At 43.6% G+C, this 23,375-nt stretch overlaps 1 protein-coding gene across 2 annotated transcripts in view; it reads right to left on the bottom strand.

Annotated features, from left to right (window-relative positions):
• LOC132834775 (hydroxylysine kinase-like) overlaps window positions 1-23,375 on the bottom strand; it is a 56,512-nt gene that overhangs the window by 9,757 nt on the left and 23,380 nt on the right. For both annotated transcript variants that reach the window (XM_060853769.1, XM_060853770.1), the window contains exons 2-3: window positions 8,928-9,264; window positions 194-336 (exon numbers count right to left, since the gene is read on the bottom strand). In XM_060853769.1, the coding sequence (XP_060709752.1) occupies window positions 194-336; window positions 8,928-9,264 (480 nt within the window). The remainder of the gene's footprint in view (window positions 1-193; window positions 337-8,927; window positions 9,265-23,375) is intronic.

Raw genomic sequence — 23,375 nt, 5'->3', positions numbered from 1 at the left:
AGGCCATGGCTGGGTGTCCGAGGCTAGGATCCCGAGAAGACAGAAGGGGAGTAAATTGTTTTGTTCAGGGATTAAAACCAGATGATTAAAGAATCTGATGTACACTGTTATCAGCCACCAATGCTTGTAGCTAACAGGAGGTTCGGAGCCCATGCCTATACTTACTGAAATACAAAGCTCAATCATTAAATACCTCATGCAGAGCCTTGTCCATTTGGGCAAAGGTTCTACCCATTTTGTAGAACATCCGATGATCCAAAGTGAGATTGGCAAATGGGACCCCGGGCAGGTATGTCAGCAGCCTGATCATATGCTGTCTGCATTCATTTCCTTGCTCTGAAAAATATTAGAGTTAGCATTTAAAGTTAGAAGAATAACTTTCACCTTGCTGTAGTGTTGCAGAGGGAGTGTGAGAAAGTGTGTGGTAATGATGTCAAACCCACCAATAATTAATGATGTCAACAACAAACTGGATGGAGGTTTACAAGAAATGGGGAAATAATGGGCCAATGAAACTGACTGGATTGCTCCACTGACACCTGACAATGGGGTGGAAGGCGATTGGAACAGTCACAATCACCAGAGAAGAAGAGAACTATTGTAATTAAAGGCTGACAAATCCCCTGGACTGGATGACTTGCACTCTCAGACTTTAAAGGAAGTATCTGCAAAGTTTGGTTACACTGGTTGCAATCTTCTACAATTTGTTATATTTTGGAAAAGTCTCTGCACACTGGAAAATTGCAACAATAGCAATATTCAAGAAAGGAAGGAGACAGAAAGCAGGAAACTAAAGGCCAGTTAATCTAGCACCTATCATTGTTGGACTCTTTTAGTAAGGGTTTTAGAGCATGGCATTTAGAAATGCATAATATAATCAGGCAATGTCAACACAGTTTTGAGAAATGAAAGTCTTGTTATACAAATTCATTCCGGTTCTTCGAGGACTTAACAAGTAACGTGGACACAGGAGAAAGTGTGGATGTATAGGAGAAAGTGTGGACTGCAGTTGCTGGAGATCAGGGTCGAGAGTGTGGTGCTGGAACAGCACAGCAGATTATGCAGCATCCAAGGAGCAGGAGATTCAATGTTTTCATCAGGAAACTTGTGGATATAGTTTATTTAGATTTTGAAATGCACTTGCTTAAACAGATAGGTTACTGCATAGGACTGGTTTTGGGGTGATATAATATCAGCTTAGATAGAGAAATAGTCAATAAATAAGAAAAATAAACTGCAGATAAAGGGACCATTTAGAGTTTGGTAAGCTGTAACCTAGTAGAATCATAGGGATTGGGCAGCTCAGTGGTTAGCACTGCTGTCTCATAGCATCAGGGACCTGGATTTAATTCCAGCCTTGGGTGTGTGTAGCATTTGGATGTTCTCCTGTGTCTGTGTGAGCTTCCTCCTGGTGCTCCTGTTTCCTCCCACAGTCCAATGATTTACAGGTTAGGTGGATGGCCATAGTAAATGCAGAGCTATGGTAGTAGTGAAAGGGGCTGGGTCTGTGTGGGATGTTCTTCAGAGGGTTGGTGCAGACTGGATGGGCCAAATTACCTTTTTCTGGACTGTAGGGAATTCCATGATCAATAATGGGGCCTTGATTGTTTACATTCTATATTGTTGTGAAGTTGGTGTTTGTAAAGTTTTAAGTAGTGCCTTTAAAGGATGGTGTTTTTTTCTGTACTTACACATTTGGAAAGAAAATCTGTGAGCAATAGCTTGAGGGTTTGCAGGTGAGTGCATGAACTGAAACATTTGCATCGAACCTATTAAATTTAAATCAGCTGGTTTTAACAACATAGGTATATAAAAGAAGACACATCATTTAGCTGTACTTCCTGATATTTTGTAATGAGTGGGATCTCTGTTTATTGGAACAGCATACTGTTAGAATCTTGTTTTATTCGAAAATAGTTCGTAGTTAGAATGGATTTACTCAGTTTGTTAATAGTTTGTTAATTTGTTCACTGTTAGAGTTAGGTAAGTAAATTGCTACTTGTTGAGTTTTATGTGAGTGTCAGGAACTTATTTTATTTAACCACTGGAAGTTGCTGAAAAGCAGGTTATACCACTTTTCACATTCCTTTTACAGATTATAGGGTGAAGTTCACCTCTTTGGGTGTTGCAGTTTTAGTTCTCAGAGGCAGACAACCTCTGCTTTATAACGATATCAATGACTGTATATATTGGAGCCAAATTTGCTGATGACTCAAAGAGAGATAGGAAAGCAATTTGTGAGGAGGACATCAAGTGTCTGCGAAAGGATACAGATAGGTTAAGTGAATCAGCAGATGAAGAGTAGTGTGGGAAAAATGTGAGATTGTCCACTTTGGGAGGAAGGATAGAAAAACAGCAGTGTATTATTTAAATGGAGAGACTAAAGAGCCATGTGGTACAAAAGAATCTAGCTGTGCTGGTACATGAATCACAACAAATTAGCATACAGGTCCATCAAGTATTTAACAAGACAAATGGAAATTTGGCTTTTATTACAAGGAAGCTGAAGTTTAAAAGTAGGGAAGCCTTGCTAAAGCTATACACAGCTTCATGAGACTGCACTGAGAGTAGAATAGAATCCCTACAGTGTGGAAACAGACCATTCGGCCCAGCAAATCCACACCGACCCTCCGAAGAGTAACTCACCCAGACCCGTTCCCCTGACCTACACATCCTTGAACACTATGGGCAATTTAGCATGGCCAATTCACCTAACCTGCACATCTTTGGACTGTTTGAGGAAACCGGAGCACCTGGAGAAACCCATGCAGACATGGGGAGAATGCAAAAACTCCACATAGGCAGTCTCCTGAGGCTGGAATCAAACCTGGGTCCTTAGCGCTGTGAGGCATCAGTGCCAACTAGTGAGCCACGGGGCTGCCGTACTGTCTGTAGCTCTGGCCTCCTTCCTAAGTAAGGATTTACTTGCACTAGAGGCAGTTGAAGAGACAGAAGGTGGCAGTTGAGGGTTGTTTTTTGGGATGGAGGCCTGTGATTGGTGCAGGCTGTACTTTTGTTTGTCATTTATGTAAATGATTTAGATGCAAATGTGGAAGGCATGGTTAGTGAGTTTGCAGATAACACCAAGATTGATGGTATAGTGGACAGTGAAGAAGCTTATCTAAGATTACAAAGAGATCTTGATCAAAGATTTACAAGGATGTTGCCAGGGTTGGAGGATTTGAGCTTTGGGAGAGGCTAACAGGCTGGAGTTTTTTTCCCTAGAGCGCGGAGGCTGAGAGGTGAGCTTATAGAGGTTCACAAAATAATGAGTGGCATGGATAGGATAAATAGACAAAGTCTTTTCCCTGGGGTCGGAGAGTCCAGAACTAGAGGGCATAGGTTTAGGGTGAGAGGGGAAAGATATAAAAGAGACCTAAGGGGCAACATTTTCACACAGAAGGTGGTATGTACATGGAACGAACTGCCAGAGGAAATGGTGGAGGCTGGTACAATTGCAACATTTAAGAGGCATCTGGATGGGTATATGAATTGGAAGGATTTGGAGGAATATGGGCCGGGTGCTGGCAAGTGGGACTGGATTGGGTTGGGATATCTGGTTGGCATGGATGGGTTGGACCGAAGGGTCTGTTTCCATGCTGTACATCTCTATGACTCTATGACTCTAATTGGGTCAATGGGCTGAGGAATGGCAAAGGGAGTTTAATTTGGATAAATGTGAGGTATTGCATTTTGGTAAAACAAATAAAGACAAGACTTATAGAATTAAAAATAGGGTCTTTGGCAGTGTTGTATAACAGAGAGATCTAGGGATTCAAGTTAGTATCGCATTTGAAATGGTAGTTAAGAAGGCATTTAATATGGTTGCCTTCATTGCTTAGACCTTTAAGTTAAGTTGAGTTGGACAAACTTGGACATTATGTTCAGCTTGTACAGGGCTCTGGAGTACTATGTCCAGTTATGGTTTCCCTGTTATAGGAAGGATATTATTAAACTGGAGAGGATTCAGAAGAGATTTACAGGATGTTGCTGGAAATGGAAGGTTTGAGTTATAAGGAGAGGCTGCATAGGCTGGAACTTCTTAAACTGGAGCACAGGAGGTTGAGAGGTTACCTCATTAGAGGTTTATAAAATAATGAAGGGTAGAGATAATATGATTGGCAGGTGTCTTTTTCCCAGGGTGGGGGTTTCAAGATGTGGGGCCCTATTCTTGAGGTGAGAGGAGAAAGAATTAAAAAGAGACATGAGGGGCAATAACTTTTTACAGAGAGCGGTTTGTGCGTGGAATGAACTTCCAAAGGAAGTGATGGATACAGGCACTTTTACATCATTGTGATGGATGTGGGTACAGTTACATCATCGTGGTGGATGTGGGTACAGTTACATCATCATGGTGGGTGTGGGTACAGTTACATCATGATGGGGGATGTAGGTACAGTTACATTATCATGGTGGGTGTGGGTACAGTTACATCATTGTGATGGATGTGGGTACAGTTACATCATCATGGGGGATGTAGGTACAGTTACATCATCATGGTGGGTGTGGGTACAGTTACATCATTGTGATGGATGTGGGTACAGTTACATCATCATGGGGATGTGGGTACAGTTACATCATCATGGTGGGTGTGGGTACAGTTTCATCATCGTTGTGGATGTGGGTACAGTTACATCATCATGGGAGATGTGGGTACAGTTACATCATCACGGTGGGTGTGGGTACAGTTTCATCATCATGATTGATGTGGGTACAGTTACATCATCGTGGTGAGTGTGGCTACAGTTACATCATCATGGGGGATGTGGGTACAGTTACATCACCATGGTGGATGTGGGTACAGTTACATCATCATGGTGGGTGTGGGTACAGTTACATCATCATGGGGGATGTGGGTACAGTTACATCACCATGGTGGGTGTGGGTACAGTTACAACATCATGATGGATGTGGGTACAGTTACATCATCATGGGGGATGTGGGTACAGTTACATCATGATGGTAGGTGTGGGTACAGTAACATCATCATGATGGATGTGGGTACAGTTACATCATCATGGTGGATGTGGGTACAGTTACATCACCATGGTGGATGTGGGTACAGTTACATCATCATGGCGGGTGTGGGTACAGTTACATCATTGTGATGGATGTGGGTATAGTTTCATCATCATGGGGGATGTGGGTAAAGTTACAACATCATGATGCATGTGGGTACAGTTACATCGTCATGATGGATGTGGGTACATTTACATCATTGTGGCGGATGTGGGTACAGTTACATCATCATGGTTGTGTGGGTACAGTTACATCATCGTGGTGGATGTGGGTACAGTTACATCATCATGGTGGGTGTGGGTACAGTTACATCATCGTGGTGAGTGTGGGTACAGTTACATCATCGTGGTGGGTGTGAGTACAGCCTCAAGTCTCTCAGCCTTTCCTCGTAAGACCTTCCTTCCATACCAGGTAACATCTTAGTAAATCTCCTCTGAATCCTTTGCAAAGCTTCCACATCCTTCCTATAATGCAGTGACCAGAACTGTATGCAATACACCAAGTGCAACCGCACCAGAGTTTTGTACAGCTGCAGCATGTCCTCGTGGCTCTGAAACTCAATCCCTCTACCGATAAAAGCTAACGCAACATAAGCCTTCTTAATAACACTATCAACCTAGATGGCAACTTTCAAGGATCTATGTATATGGATACAAAGATCGCTGTGCTGATCTACACTACCAAGAATCTTACCATTAGCCCAGTGCTCAGCATTCCTGTTACTCCTTCCACTTTTACACATTAAACTTCATTTGCCACCTCTCAGCCCAGCTCTGCAGCTTATCTATGTCCCACTGTAACCTACAATATCCTTCAGTGGTATCCACAACTCCACTGAACTTAGTGTCATCTGCAAATTTACTAACCAATTCTTCTACGTCCTCATCCAGATCATTTATAAAAATGACAAACAGCAGTGGGCCCAAAACAGATCCTTGCCGTACACCACTAGTAACTGAACTCCAGGATGACCCCATTACCCTCTGTCTTCTTACAACTCGCCAATTTCTGATCCAAACAGTTAAATCACCCTCAATCCCATGCCTCCTTATTTTATGCAATAGCCTACTAAGGGGAACTTTATCGAACGCCTCAACCTGTCTACGCTCTCCCCCACTCCAACCTCTCACTCTCACAACACGCAGCCCTCCAATCCCAACCTCACCATCAAGCCAGCAGATAAAGGGGGCTCGTGGTAGTCTGGCGCACTGACCTCTATACCGCTGAAGCCAAACGCCAATTCGAGGACACCTCTTCCTATCACCCCCTCGACCATGACCCCACCCCACCATCACCAAACCATCATCTCCTAGACCATATAGAACCTCATCACCTCAGGAGATCTCCCACCCACAGCTTCCAACCTCACAGTATGGGAACCCCGCACTGCCCCATTCTACCTCCTTCCCAAGATCCACAAGCCTGACCACCCTGGCCGACCCATTGTCTCAGCATGCTCCTGCCCCACTGAACTCATCTCTACCTACCTTGGCACTGTCCTATCCCCCCTAGTCCAGGAACTCTCCACATACATTCAAGACACCACCCACGCCCTCCACTTCCTCCAAGACTTCGGTTTCCCGGGCCCCCAATGCCTCATTTTCACCATGGATATCCAATCCCTCTACACCTCCATCCGCCATGGCCAGGGCCTCCAAGCCCTCTGTTTTTTCCTCTTCCGACGTCTCCTACAGTCCCTTCCACCGACACTCTCATTCATTTGGCCCAACTGGTCCTCACCCTTAACAATTTCTCCTTCGAATCCTCCCACTTCCTCCAGACCAAAGGGGTAGCCATGGGCACAAGTATGGGCCCCAGCTATGCCTGTCTCTTTGTTGGCTACATAGAACAGTTGACCTTCCATAATTACACCGGCAACACTCCCCACCTCTTCCTCCGCTACATTGATGACTGCATTGGCGCCGCGAGGAGGTTGAGCAATTCATCAACTTCATCAACACATTCCACCCTGACCTTAAATTTACCTGGACCATCTCTGACACCTCCCTCCCCTTCCTGGACCTCTCCATCTCCATTAATGACGACCGACTTGACACTGACATTTTTTACAAACCCACTGACTCCCACAGCTACCTGGATTACACCTCTTCCCACTCTACCTCTTGCAAAAATGCCATCCCGTATTCCCAATTCCTTCGCCTCCGTCGTATTTGCTCCCAGGAGGACCAGTTCCACCACAGAACACACCAGATGGCCTCCTTCTTTAGAGACCGCAATTTCCCTTCCCACGTGGTTAAAAATGCCCTCCAACGCATCTTGTCCACATCCCGCACCTCCGCCCTCAGACCCCATCTCTCCAACCGTAACAAGGACAGAACACCCCCGGTGCTCACCTTCCACCCTACCAACCTTCGCATAAACCAAATCATCTGCCGACATTTCCGCCACCTCCAAAGAGACCCCACCACCAGGGGTATATTTCCCTCCCCACCCCTTTCCGCCTTCCGCAAAGACCGTTCCCTCCGTGACTACTTGGTCAGGTCCATGCCCCTCTACAACCCACCCTCCCATCCTGGCACCTTCCCCTGCCACCGCAGGAACTGCAAAACCTGCGCCCACACCTCCTCCCTCACCTCCATCCAAGGCCCTAAAGGAGCCTTCCACATCCATCAAAGTTTTACCTGCACATCCACTAATATCATTTATTGCATCCGTTGCTCCTGATGCGGTCTCCTCTACATTGGGGAGACTGGACGCCTCCTAGCAGAGCGCTTTAGGGAACATCTCCGGGACACCCGCACCAATCAACCACACCACCCTGTGGCCCAATATTTCAACTCCCCCTCCCACTCTGCCGAGGACATGGAGGTCCTGGGCCTCCTTCACCACCTCTCCCTCATCACCAGACGCCTGGAGGAAGAACGCCTCATCTTCTGCCTCGGAACACTTCAACCCCCAGGGCATCAATGTGGGCTTCAACAGTTTCCTCATTTCCCATTTCCCCACCTCACCCCAGTTCCAAACTTCCAGCTCAGCACCATCCCCATGACTTGTCTTCTTTTCCACCTATCCACTCCACCCTCCTCCTTGACCTATCACCTTCATCCCCTCCCCCACTCACCTATTGTACTCCATGCTGCTTTCTCCCCACCCCCACCCTCCTCTCACTTATCTGTCCACGCTTCAGGCTCTCTGCCTTTATTCCTGATGAAGGGCTTTTGCCTGTAACGTCGATTTTGCTGCTCCTCGGATGCTGCTTGAACTGCTGTGCTCTTCCAGCACCACTAATCCAAAATCTGGTTTCCAGCATCTGCAGTCATTGTTTTTAACCTGACTGAAATCCATGTACACCACATCAACCGCTTTACCCTCATCCCCCTGTTTGGTCACCATCTCAAAGAATGGTGAGTGACTTGGAAGGGAAACTGCAGGTTGTAATGTTCCCATGTACCTGCTGTAACTGTCCTTCTAAACAGAAGTGTTGTGAGCTTGGAAGGTGCTGCTGAAGGATCGTTGATGAATTTTTGAAATGGATCTTGTAGAGAGTACATATTACTGCTACTGAGCATCAGTGGCTGAGGGAATGGATGTTTGTAGATTAGAATACTTAGATCTTACTTAGATTACTTACAGAGTGGAAACAGGCCCTTCGGCCAATAAGTCCACACCGACCTCTCCGAAGAGCCACCCGCCCAGATGTAATGTAAGATGTAATGCCAATCAATCAGGCTGCTTTGGCTGGATGATATCAAGTTTCACAAGTGTTATTGGAGCTACACTCATCCAAGCAAATGGGGAGCACTCCATCACACTCCTAACTTGTGCCTTGGCACACTTTGAGGATTCAGGAAGTGAGTTACTTGCTTTAGAATTCCTTTGAGAAACCATGAAGATTTGACATTTTGCAATTCAACTGCAATCTGCACCCAGTCACCAGAGAAACTTACCAATCGTCTCCAACGACATAATCTTGCCATCAATAGTTGGGATTGGTGTGGGTGTAGGAAATCCTTTCTCACTCAAAAATATCATGGCTCGTGTTTGTGCTTCAATTAAATCAGCATCTTCACTGTCACCAGTGTTCATCACCTTGAGGACGTAGCTCTGACTGTGATCTTTGGTCACCTGGTTCTCAGACACCAGGATGTGGAAGTTCTGGTCAATGTAACTGGGCATTGGTTGGACACCGGAGACCTTCAGACCGTACAACCGCTCGACCAACTCGACAGCCTGGGCCTCAGTCAGTGAAGGTTTGATGAGAGCAGGTTTCTCTGAGGGAGACATCTGAAAAACATCAAAATGAAACTGTGTAAATAAGGGCCTGGGGTTCACTGACAGATAGCAATAAATGACAGGTCATTCATGCCACACAAGAAACAGGCAATGACCACCTCCAGCAAGACAGAATCCAACCATTGCCTCTTGACATTCAATGGTGTTCCCATCACTGAATCTGCCACTGCATCATTGACCGGACTTGTTGGGCCGAAGGGCCTGTTTCCACACTGTAAGTCTAATCTAATCTAATCTAATCTGAACTGGACTAGCTATAATAATACAGGCTAGGAATATTGCATTGAGTAGATCACCTCCTGCCTTGCCAAAGCCTGTGTACAAGGCACATGTCAGGATTGCGACTTAATAACCCCCAAACTTGGAGGGGAACTAGCATGTGGTAGTTTTCCCATGGACCTACTGCCTTTGACCTTCTAGATGGTAGTTTGGAAGGGCTGTCAAAGGATCTGTGGTGAATGTCAGCAGTGCATCTTGGAGATAGTACATAGCTGCCACTGAGCATCAGGAGGTAAGGGAAGTGAATGTTGAAGGTAATGAATGAGTTACCGATCCAGTGGCTACTTTGTCCTGGACAATGTCAAGCATGTTGAGTGTTGTTAGAGCTGCATTCATCGAGGCAAATGGAGAGTATTCCATCACAGTCCTAACTTGTGCCTTGTGGACAGGCTTTGGGGAGTCAGGAGGCAAACTGCTTGCTGCAGTATTCCTAACCTCTGACCTGTAGCCATTGTATTTATATAGAATCCCTGTAAGTGGAGGCCATTCAGCCCATTGAATTAGCACCAATCCTCCAAAGAGTTACCCATTCCTTCACGCTGACCCCATAACTCCGCATTTGCCACCGTTAGCTACCTAGCCTTCACCTCCTGGGACAGTCAGGACAATTTAGCATTGCCAATCCACCTAAACTGCATAATGTTAGACTGTGGGAGGAAACTGAAGCAGCTGGTGGAAACCCAGAAAGACTCATTATTAAAAAATTAAGTAACTTTGGAATGAAGATGAGCAGTGTTTTTGAGAGAGATAAGAGATGAGCTTTCTCGATTTAATTACATCAAAAGCAGTTAACGTTTCAGATCTGATATGACTCTTCTTCATTTGCAGCATTCAAGAGGCCATTGGAATATTATTTGGATGGTAATAAAATGCAGGAGTGTGGGGAAAGGGTAGGAGTTTGGCATGAGGTAATGATGCTTATCTGAAGAACCAGTACAGGCACAATGGGCCAAATGGCTTCTTTCCGTGACTCTGTTTCTCTCTCCAGAGCTATTGCCAGACCTGCTGAGTTAGTCCAGGGTTTTCTGTTTTTATTCTCCCAGCATACCACTGTACTGACATCTGCCATTAAGATCACAATTGAAAAGGGAAAATTTAAACACAAAATGTATTGTTAATCGTAAAGGAAAGTGCCTGTTGGTAACACCACTGAAAAATCATCAATTGGTATCATATCAACTGAGAGTTTAAACGGAGCCTGTTCCTTCATTAGGTACACAATGGAACGTAGGAGGTACTGAGAGAGAAAAAAAATACAGCTGCAGGAAGAGAGGGGAAGAGAGAACTTGGAAAAGCAAGAACTACAACAACAGAGGAAGAGCTTAAAGGGGAGAAGCTCAAAAGGAGGATATCATCAATGCAGAATGAAAGCAAAGTCTGCATTTGGATACAGTCCATAAGTGGCGGGAAGAAATATTTACATAGATTAATTAATGTCAGTGCAATACTACTATTGTCATGTAGAAAATGTGGCAACCAATATGCATACAGCAAGACCCCACAACCAGGCAATCTGTTTTATGAATGTTGGTATCAAGATAAAATTAAAGCCAAAGTGTTGAAGAAGGAAAGCTATTAGTTTGTTGAATATTAATCATTTTTAGATTAATCAATTAAAAATCATTTTAAAAATTTTCAGTGGGAAAACCCTCTAAAGTGTGGGTTCTTTCAAGCCTCCTGTCTTACCTCTACAGTGTATTTCTTCAGTCAGACCTGCAGCTACTAGTTAAAGGTTGGCTGTTCTACGAGTGACCCTTCAGTGTACAGGAGAGCAGAATTAATTAGAACACCAACTGGAAAATTGTTTTCATCGAGAGATTGTTAAGTATGTACTTGCTGCTAACCTCAGAAGGAGCTGGTGAAATTTCGCCAGCGTGTGGTAATTTTTAACTCGAAGGTCAGATCTGTTTACTCCTTTGTAAGTACAATAGATCCAGCTGGCATTCCCATTTGTTCTCTTGTTAATCCATGATTTATTATAAATTGGAATTTATTCAGCAATCGGCATTCTTTCCTTTCAAATCCTTCTTCTGTGTCAACAACAAGGAGTGATTTCATGCCATTAATATTCCAATATCCCCATTTCCAGACATTTGTTACCTCTCATTTCTAAACTGGAGTTCCTCCAATCCTCAGCTGTTCAGATCCTGGCACCAAATCTCATTCATCACTTCAACTCCCCCTCTCACCATAACCCTTAATTCCTTCATTGTTCAAACAAATTATCTATCTTAGTCTGAAAAACATTTATTGAGGAAACCTCAACTACTTCACTAGACAGGGAATTCCCCAGATTCACAACCCACTGGGTGAAGAAGTTCCTCCTCAATTCAGTCCTAACTCTGCTCCCCCTAATTTTGAGGCTAGGCCCTCTTGTCCTAGTTTCACCTGCCAGTGGAAACATTCTCTCTACTTCGATCTTACTTATTCTCTTCATAATTTTATAGGTTTCTATAAGATCCTCCCTCTTAATTCCAATGAATATGATTCTAGTTTACTCAGTCTCTCCTCATAAACCAACCCCCTCAACTCTATAATCAACCTGGTGAACCTCCTCTGCACCCCCTCTAGTGCAAGTACATCCTCTCTCAAATAAGGAGACTAAATCTGCACGCAGTACTCCAAATGTGGCCTCACCAGCACCCTGTAAAGCTGCAACATAACCTCCCTATTTTAAAACTCAATCCCTTTAGTAATGAAAGATAAAATTCCATTTGCCTTTTTAATGACCTGTTGTACCTGCAGACTAACCTTCTGTGATTCATGCACAAGGACACCCAGGTCTCTCTGCAATTTCTGACTGTTCAAGTAATAGTCTTTTTTACTGTTATTCCTACTGAAATGGATGACTTCACATTTATTAGCATTGTACTGGATCTGCCAGACCTTTACCCACTCACTTAAACTATCTACGTTCCTCTACAAAGTTTCACAGTCCTCTGCACACTTTGCTCTTCTACTCATCTTAGCGTCAGCGGCAACATTTGACCGGGGGGGGGGGAGCCTGACTACACGTGATCCCCAACTCAAAATCTCTGTGTAAATTGTGAACAATTGCAGTCCCAACACTGATCCCTGAGACCATTAGTCACTGATCACCAACCAGAATAGCACTCACTTATTCCTATTCTTTGCTTTCTGTTGGTTAACCAATCTTCTATCCATGTTAATACATTGCCCTAATGTCATGCACCCTTATCTTATGTTTGACACCTTATAGAATGCCTTTTGGAATACTACGTCTACTGGCTCCCCATTGTCCACCGCGTTCATAATGTCTTCATAGAATTCCAGAAGATTAGTTAAGCATGACCTGCCCTTCATGGACCCATGCTGTCTACCCAACGGGAACATTTCTATCGAGATGCCTTGCTATTTCTCCTTTGATAATAGACTCAAGCATCTTCCCCATTACAGAGGTTAAACTAACTGGTCTATAATTTCACATCTTTTGTCAACCTCCCTTTTTTTCAATTGCGGTCTCTTATTTGTTTTCTTCCGGCCTACTGGAACTGCCCCAGAATCCAGTGAATTTTAGAAAATTACCACAAGTGCACTTGCTATTTCTCCCGCCATCCCTTTTAATATCCTGGAATGCATTCCATCAGAGTCAGGAGACTTGTCTATCCTTGGCTCCATTAGCTTGCCCAACACTACCTCATCCCTTATAATGATTGTTTCCAGCTCCTCACCTACCTTCATCTCTTTGTGAATTTTCCTGGCATGTTATTCATTTTCTCCCCAACACAAAATATCCATTCAATGCCTCAGCCATTTCCTCATATCCCATTATTAAATTCCCCTTCTCATCCTCTAAAGGACCAATGTTTACTTTCGCTATTGTTTTTTGTTTTATATATTTATAGTAACGTTTGCGACCTGTCTTTATATTCTGAGCTAATTTTGTTTCTCATACTCTATCTTACTTTTCTTTATAGCTCTTCTTGTGACTTTCTGTTGACCTTTAAAGCTTTCCGAATTTTCTAGTTTTCCTCTGATCTTGGCCACTTTGTATGCCTTCTCTTTGAATTTGAGAACCTCCCTTATTTCCTTAGACACCGATGGCAGATTACTCCTTTTCCTACAGTCCTTCCTTTTCACTGGTATGTACTTTTGTTGAGTACTTTGAAAAATTGCTTTGAAAGTCCTGCACTGTTCATCAACTGTCCCATCATAAGTCTTTGTTTCCAGTCTACTTTAGCCACCTTGTCCCTCACTCTATTGTAGTCAGCTTTGTTTAAGCACAAGACCCTGGTATTGGATTTTATCTTCACACTTTCCATTTGTATTCTAAAATCTACCATGCTGTGATTCCGAACTATGAGATAATTAATTATTCCTGTCTCATTATGCAGGACCAGATCTAGGATAGCTTGTTCCTTCTTCAGTTCCATTACATACTGTTCAACAAAACTATCATGGATACACTTAATGAATTTCTCCTTAAGGTTCGAACAATCGATTAAAATCCCCCGTGATAATTGCTGTACCATTAGTTGCTTCTTTGTTTATTGTCCACTTCAATGTGATATTATTATTTGGTGGCCTGTTGACTACATCTTTCAGTGAAATTATCTTCTTAAGATTTCTAATTTTCCACTGAGCACAGAGAGATCGTTAGTCCTTAGATCACAGAATCCCAACAGTGCAAAAAGAAGCCATTTGGTCCCTCAAGTCTGCACAGACCCATGGCTAATCCACCTAACCTACACATCTTTGGAATGTGAGAGGAAACCAGGGCACCCAGAGGAAATCCGTGCAGACATAGGGAAAATGTACAAACTCCCACGAACAGTTGTCTGAGGGTGGAATCAAACCTGGGTTCATGGGGCTGTGAGGCAGCAGAGCTAACCACAGTGCCATCCTGTTGAAATAAATATTGTAGATTATATTGCCAAAGAATTTGAGCTCTCGCACTCTCACAGTGAAATTTAATATGAAGGAGTGTTGCATGGGGATCCTGACCACATCCATCGTACAATTATTGCCCTGGAAACCAACATGGTTCCAGGAGATTGGAATATTCCCGATTAATGACAGTGCTGGGCCACCAGTGGCTTCACAGGGAAGGAGCTGCTCTTCTCTCCCAGCATGTCTGCTCACCTTGTTCCCCTTTCCACCACGTTCTATCTGCCATTCAGCCTTGGTGGAGCCCTCAGGCTGTACTCAGTCGCCAGGCCCTCCAACCCAGAACTGACAGGACAGATGGAGAATGGCTGATTCCCTTCTGGGAGAGTCTGGGACCAGATGATAACATTTCAGGGTAAAGGTTCATACGTGTGGACTTGTTGGGCCAAAGGACCTGTTTCCACGTTGTAGAGAATCTAATCCAATCATTTAAGACAGAGATAAGGAAGAATTTCTTCTCTCAGAGGATTGTGAGCTTGTGGAATTCTTTACAGGAGGAAACTGTCAAGGCATGATCTTTAAATATATTTGAAGCAGAGATAGACAGATTTTTCTTCTGTAAGGGAGTTGAGGAATATGGGGAAAAGGCAGGAAAATGGAGTTGAAGATTATCAAATCAGCCATTGAGAACTATGAACTCTCAATGAGAGGTCATCAGGAGCTTGGTGCAGATGGTGTCCCCTGTCATCACTTGCTATTCTCTAAATATGCAATACATTTGGAAAAGGCTGGGAAAGCATTCAGTGGGTGAAAGCGTAGGATCATTGTTTCCTGGATGCTCGGACATTGAAGGGGCAAATGCACGGGCTGCAACTTACTACCTGCAGCTACACCTCACTTACAGTCATTTCTTCACCCACTTGCAATGTGTGCAGAGCGAAGGAACTTAGACTCAAATGGGGGTCAAATGATGGTCAAAGGCAGATCTTAGTAGGAGCAAATAACTGTAGATGCTCAAATCTGTACTGAAAACGGGAATGATTGGAACCATGTTGATCTCGCTGACTACGAGGTCATTGATTGGAGTTGGTAACCTGGGCCAATGAGGAAAGTCCTGGCTGATTAATATAACCAGGAGGTGAGAAGGGCACTGCTCGTCACAGGCCACTCGGGTGTTTTCCTACTTTTCCTGGTGGTGGAAATTGAATAAAGATTTGTGCACTTTGTGTCTCTCACTGTGTCTCACACCTGCACACACACACCATGGGTGCTGGGGAAAATAAGCACTACCGCAGTTAGGCGGTAGTGTAGGGGTTAATAAAAAAAATATATAAAAAGCTCTAAAAAAAAAGAAAAAAAAAAGAAAAAAAAAAATATATAACCAGGAGGTGAGAAGGGCACTGCTCGTCACAGGCCACTCGGGTGTTTTCCTACTTTTCCTGGTGGTGGAAATTGAATAAAGATTTGTACACCTTGTCTCTCACTGTGTCTCACACCTGCACACACACACCATGGGTGCTGGGGATAAAAATAATAAGCACTACCGCAGTTAGGCGGTAGTGTGGGGGTAAAGAAAAAAAATAAATTGGACTGTTAAAAAAAATCAATAAAAAAAAAAGAAAAAAATATATATAACCAGGAGGTGAGAGGGCACTGCCTGTCACAGGCCACTTGGGTGTGTCCTTTCTTCCTGGTGGTGGAAATTGAATAAAGATTTGGGCACTTTGTGTCTCTCACTGCATCTCGCACTTGCACACACACACCATGGGTGCTGGGGAAAAAAATAAGCATTACCGCAGTTAGGCGGTAGTGTGGGGGTTAAAAAAAAGAAAAAAAGAAAAAAGAAAAGAAAAAAAGAAGAAAAAAAAATAAAACCAGCTGGAAAAAAAATATAACCAGGAGGTGAGAAGGGCACTGCCTGTCACAGGCTACTCGGGGGTTTCCTTTCTTCCTGGTGGTGGAAATTAAATAAAGATTTGTGCACTTTGTGTCTCTCACTGCGTCTTGCACTTGCACACACACACACACCATGGGTGCTGGGGAAATCATAAGCAAAAGAAAACAGGAGGTGAGAAGGGCACTGCCTGTCACAGGCCACTCAGGGGTTTCCTTTCTTCCTGGTGGTGGAAATTGAATCAGGATTTAGACACTTGTTGTCTTTCACTGTGTCTCATACCTGCAAAAATAAGTAAAAAATATAACCAGGAGATATGGTGTTTTCACTGTCTTGCACCTACATGCACATATTTTTTTAAAAAAATAACCAAGGGGTTTAGAATCTCCTCAGTCCAGGCAACTGAGTCTGAGCTGGCTGGCTGCACCCACTGTACTGTGCACAAGTAAATAAAGAGTAACTGCTGATGAGATATCGGTCTCTGCAGTTATTTCAAAAAACAACAAATGCTGGAGATCACAGCGGGTCAGACAGCATCCATGGAGAGCGAGCAAGCTCATGTTTTGAGTCTAGACGATTCTTCATCAGAGCTAATGGAAGTTTGGAAGGGGCAGCATATATCCATTAGTTGGGAGAGGGTGTGGAGTGCTTCAGGAGAAAGAATGTTGATTGTCCACAGTTAAGGGATCGAAATGTGAGAATGGCAGAACAAAGGTGTGTCTAACTACCAGACTGGAAATACAGGACAGTCCCACTGGGGTGGGAGAGGGGAGAGAGGATATGGTGATAGCGAATCTAACAAGTAAAGCGGAAGGCAAGGAAACAAAATGGGAATGAGTTCATAATCTCATGGTGTTGAACTCAATATTAAGTCCAGAAAGCTGTAAAGTGCCTGGTCTGCAGGTGAGATGTTGTTCCTTGAGTTTGTGCTGGGATTCACTGGAACATTGCAGCATGCTGAGACGTGGGCATGTGAGCAGGCCGCTGTGTTAAAATGATCAACTATGGGAAGGTCAGGGTCATGCTTGCAGAGGTCTACGTTTGGTTTCTCCAATGTGGAGTAGGCCACATAGGATGTAGCGAATACAATCCACAGGATTGGAGGGGTACAGATAAAATGCTGCTTCATCTGGAAAGACTGTATAGGCCCTTGGATGGTGAACGGGGAGGAGGGGAAGGAGCAGGTATCACACCTTCTGCAGGTACATGGGAAGGTGGCATGGCGGGGTTTGTTGTTGGTGATTGAGGAATGGACTCGGGTGTACTAGGGAGAAAGGTCCCTATGAAATGCAGATGGGGGAGTGAGGGGAAGATGTGTTTGGTGGTGGCTTCTGCCAGAGTTGTCTAAAATGGCAGAGGATGATCCTTTGAATGCAAAGGTTGGTGGGATGAAAAGGAGGACAAGAGGGACTCACTCGCCAGATATGAGTGATGGGAAGGGAAAAGGTCAGACGAACGGGTGAAAAATCAGATGCGATTGAAGGCACTGTTAACAACAAGGGGTGGGAAACCAAGGTTATGGAAGAAGGAAGCCTTGTCTGGAGCGCTGTTTTGGAATTTGGCATCGTCTGAACAGATACGATGTAGACGAAGGAATCTCAGTGATGTAGAAATTAGCAGTAATGATTTAAAAAGAGGTTAATATGAGGAGAAGGCCATTGACGAAGCAGTTGAAGATGGTTGGGCCTAGGCCACTATCCTGAGGAGCTCCTGTAGAGATGTCCTGGAGCTGAGATGACTGACTTGCAACATACTCAACCATTTTATGTTCCAGGTATGATTCCAATAGGTGGACAGTGTCCTCCAATTCCCATTGAGTCGTTATACTGAGGATCCTTGATGCAGCCTTGGTGTGTGATGATACGACGACTTTAAGAGATGTATTTTGTCCTTTTTTAAAAGGGAGTTTTAAGGCAGAGGTGTTGAGCTGTCTGAAAGCCCAGCTTGTGACACCTTGGTTACTTTTAAGTTGGAACAATAGAAGCCTGAATGGATGGGGTTAGCTCCCACAGAACCAGGATGTTAAGTTTTAGTTTTCTGTAGTTGTTGTTGATGGGTCTTGAACCTGGGTGGAAACCTGCAGTACATCTCTCCCTGCTGCTCTCTCTCTCAGAGTTTTCTCTCGATATTTTCTTGTTGGGGACTGTAGAATTGCATGTGAGACAAATCTGTATTTCTGAATTTGCCTTTATCAAGGATGTGTTTATGGGATGTTACTCATTTGGAATAGATAATTAGCAGTATTTAATACACTTATTATTTTGTTAAGCATTTCAATAGAGTTACGGTTAAGTCAACTCTTTTTATTTTGCCTGTATTTTAACAGTAGTGTAAAAATGAAGTGTGTTTTGTTTAATGTCAAGCAGCTTGATCAATCGAATTGTAGCTGGAATGCAACACCTTACAACACCTTAAATAGGAAAAGTAATAGGATCGAGACTATCTTCTCAATTTATTTTGAGGGGGTTTGGTCTGGTCCATAACACAACTCACCTCTGCAGTTCAACTCTTTTGTTCGAGTTGAACCCCAAGACTCTGATGAGGTCAAGAGCTAACTGGTCCTGGTGGAACACAGACCGGGCATCACTGAGCAGGTTATTGCTGACACCTTCCATCACTTTAAAGATGACATGGAGTAGCTGGTGTGGGACTGGGGTGGATAAAGTTAAAAATCACACAAAACCAGGTTACAGTCCAATAGATGTATTTGGAAGCACTAGCTTTCAGAGCACTGCTCCTTCATCAGGTGGTTGTAGAGAATAAAATCATAAGAACACAGAATTTATAGCAAAAGATTACAGTGTCATGCAACTGAAATAGTATATTGAACAAACTTGGATTGTTGTAAAGTCTTTCGTTTTTTGGAATGGGTTGCAGGTTTTGGTTCATTTCTCAAGATAACATAAGGTTTTATTTTAAAAAAAGGTATCATCTCTGCTCAGACAATGCATTAAAAGTGTGAGGTTAGAATCAGTTTGTATCCCAATCTTGACTGGTTCTATTTCCAAAGTGGAATTTACATAATATTACATGGATTGCCTGCATTGACTGCCTGCAGATTGCGCATTTATTTGAGCAAAATAGAATGTACCTGCAAATATAATTCTGCAAATACAAATTCACCCCATGTGTGCACGTGCATGAGAGAGAGTGTGTGTGTGCATGTGAGTGTGAGTGCACTGAGAGATTGTGCGTTTGCATGTTGAAAATGTGTGTTTGGAGTATAAGCCAGTGAAAGGGTGTGTGGGGTATATGTGAATGTGTATGAGAGACAGGGTATGTAAGAGAGAAGGTCTGCGTGAGTGTGTGAGTATGTAAGAGTGTGTGTGTGTGTGTGTGTGTGTGTGTGTGTGTGTGTGTGTGTGAGAGAGAGAGTGTATAGTGTAGTGGGATTACCTGTAGTGTGATATGAACCCAAGATCCAAGTTGAGGCCATCATCATAGGTACCGAACTTGGCTATCAGCCTTTGGTCGGCCACTCTGTGTTGTTGCACATCCTGAAGTCTGCTTGGAGGATGGTCACCCAAAGATCCAAGGCCAAATGTCCCTGACCACTGAAGTGTTTGCTGACTGGGAGGGAACACCCCTGTTTGGTGATTGTTGCACCGTGTCCATTCATCCGCTGTTGTATTACCTGCTTGGTCTCACCAACGTACCATACCTCAGGGCTGACCTGACCTGCTGTGCTTTTCCAGCACCACACTTTTGACTCTGATCTGCAGTCTTCACTTTCTACTTGTTCAATATTCCATTTTAATTGCATGACACTGTAATCTTTTGCTATAAATTCTGTCTCTTATGATCCCACTAGTAACTGAAAGCATTCTGAAAGCTAGTACTTTCAAATTAACCTGTTGGACTATAACCTGGTGTTGTGTGATTTTTAACAGATGAACTGAAGCTAAGGGTTGTTTACAACTAAAGCTTATTGATAATTTGGTCTCTCGTTCACAAACCAATGACAAAGGGCCCTGCCTGCCAAGCATATGATTTGTTATCAGGTAGCTGAATAGCACAAGCTGTGAATAAGGCAGAGTGAAGCTTGTCAAATCAGAAGAGAAACCAGCAGCAGCCAAGAGATGCGTACACACACACACACACACACACACACATTGTTCTCTGCAGGAATCCACTTCAATCCTGAGAAAATTAACTTATCTTTCCTTCAAAGTCAAATACCCTTTATTCGTAAACCAGCCACCCTGTGCCTCTTGCAAACCAGTGGAAGCACTCAGAAAAGAAATGTCAAGATCCACCTTTGGATCAGCAAAAACCATGTCCAATAGATCTTGAGAACAACTTTTATTGTCTCCTGTTTCTATTTGTCTATGTGTAAGTGGAGGTGGGGTGTGGTTTATAAGGGGATTCAATTCTAATTTGCAGAATTTACTTTGCTTTGCTTTAATTGTTTATTTGTAACTAATTACTTCTAATTATTTGTAACTAATTACATGGTGGTTCTTGTTAAATACAAGATCTGTGCTTTCTGTCAACCTGGGTCTGAAAATCAGCTGGTTTGGGAATTTTGTGTGTTTCTTTTTACATTTTTAACTTGTGTGGTGCTCTGGGAATAGCAGGGATTGGTTTCTAGCACATTCCCACGTGAGATGTGACAAACCACTTCAGCCTTACTTTTGCACTGATGTGGTGGATTCCCACATCATTGAGGATGGGGATATTTGTGGAGCCCCCTTCTCAAATAAGTTCTTTAATTGTCCACCACTACTCACAATTGGATGAGCAGAGCTTATATCTGACCCATTGGTTGTGGGATTGCTTAGCTCTGTCTATCACTTGCTGCTTATGCTGTTTGGCATGCAAGTAGTCCTGTTTGGTATCTTCATCAAACTGATACTTATTTCAGTACATGTAGTGCTGCTTCTGGCATGTCCCCTGGCTTGATGGTAATGGTTGAGTGGGGGATATGCCGGGTCATGAGGTTGTAGATTGTGCTGGAGTACAATTCTGCTGTTGTTGATGGCCCACAGTTACGCATGGATGCCTGACCTTGAGTTGCTAGATCTACTTGAAGTCTGTCCCATTTATCCCGGCGATAGTGCCAGACAACACAATGAAGGGTATTCTCAGTGTGAAGACAGGATGTTGTTTCCACAAGGACTATGCGGTGGTCATCATACATCATACATGTTACTATCATGGGTAGATGTATCTATAGCAGGCAGATTGGTGAAGAAGAGGTCCGATGTGCTTTTCTGTCTTATTGGTCCCCTCACTCCATACTGCAGACTAGCTTAGCTAGTAGTGGTGCTGCCGAGCCAGTCTTGGTGATGGACATTGAAATCCCCCACACCGAGTACATTCTGTGCTCTTGTGCTCAGTGCATCCTCCAAGTGCTAGAAACCAATCCCAACTATTCCCAGAGCATCACACAAGTTAAAGATTTGAAAAGAAACACAGAAAATTCCTAAGACTCTATGACTCTAAGTGTTGTTCATCAAGGAGTGAGCGAAGTGGGTGGAGGGGTTAGAGGGAGTGGGGGTGTGTGGAAGGAAGAGATGAATGATTATCAGCAGGATCATGACACTGATGTGTTGAGACTTCTTAGGGTCCAAATTCAACACTGAGGACTGTCAGGGTAATTCCTTCCTGATTGTACACCACTGTGCCACCATCTCTGCTGGGTCTATCTTGTATTTCCTGGAATGATGGTGGTGATGTCTGGTTCATTGTCTGTAAGGTATGATTCTGTGAGTTAGTTTGTTGCTTGACTAGTCTGTCAGTTACATACTTGGGTTGTAAGTTTGCTTGCTGAGCTGAAGATTTGTTCTCAGATGTTTCATCACCATGCTAGGTAACATCATCAGTGAACCTCTGGTGAAGTGTTGTGTTCTGTCTCACTTGCTATTTATCTCTCTTGGCTTATAGTGGTGGGTGATATAATTTCTGATTCTGTTTCTGAGGGGTTGGTAAATAAGGTTCAAATCGATGTGTTGCTTGATGGACTTCTGGTTTGAATGCCAGGCCTCGAGGAATTGCTGTGCACAATGGATGGATGTATTGTCCTAGTCAAACTGGTGTTCCTCTTCAGCTGTGTATGTGGATACCAGTGACAGTTGGTCATGTAGATGATGATGTAGACGTGACCAACTACCTCTAGGATCCACATACACAGACGAAGAGGAACACCAGTTTGACTGGGACAATACATTAATTTTAGGACAGGTAAAACAAAGACACACACAGGAATCCTTAGAGGCCTGGCATTCAAACTGTAACTCCATCAATAAACACATTGATTTCGACCCCATTTACCAATCTCTCAGAAACAGTACTGGAAATGATATCACAACAAGACAGGTAAATAGCAGGTGGGACAGAACACCAACACTTCACCGGATGGATGGATGATGTTACCCAGCATGGTGACGATATATCTGAACAAACCCACCAGCTCAGCAAGCAAACTTACAACCTGATCCATAATCTGAGCTATAAATCTTCTCCCGAATCTCAGTTATATATTTCTTCTTAGTTCTTCAATGAGATATGGGCATCACCAAAAAGGCCAGAATTTGTTGCCCGCTCCTAATTACCCTTGAACTGTGTGCTTGCAAGGGCCATTTCAGAAGACAGGAGACAGTCAATCATATTGCTGTGGGACTGGAGTTGTGTGTAGACCAGATAAAGCTGGCAGATTGCCAGAAGGCTTTTTATGATAATCAAGAGCAGTTTCATCAAATGAAAACAGAAATTGCTGTAGAAACTCAAAAAGGTCAAAGAACTCAGGATGCTGGAAATCAGAAACAAGAACTGAAATTGCTGCAGAAACTCAGTACGTCTGGCAGAATCCATGGAAAGAAAGCAGAGTCAACATTTCGGGTCCAGTGACCCTTCATCAGAAGTAGCAGTAGCTAGGAAGAGGTGAAAAGATGGGGTGTTGGTGGAAATGGTTAAGGAGTGAGAAGGTAGTCAGAGATGGTGCCCTGAGGAAGAGAAACACAGTTAGCTGGACAAAGAGATAGCCAGTAGTAAGTCAAGGAAAGAGAAAAGCTGATAATAGGGACCATTGGTAGGTGAAAATGGGTTGGCTGTGTTAAAAGCAGCCCATGTCATGACAGGG

This window comes from Hemiscyllium ocellatum, chromosome 42 (genome assembly GCF_020745735.1).
Source record: "Hemiscyllium ocellatum isolate sHemOce1 chromosome 42, sHemOce1.pat.X.cur, whole genome shotgun sequence".
In the NCBI taxonomy this organism is placed as follows: domain Eukaryota; kingdom Metazoa; phylum Chordata; class Chondrichthyes; order Orectolobiformes; family Hemiscylliidae; genus Hemiscyllium; species Hemiscyllium ocellatum.
This window is presented reverse-complemented; position numbering and strand designations above follow the sequence as displayed.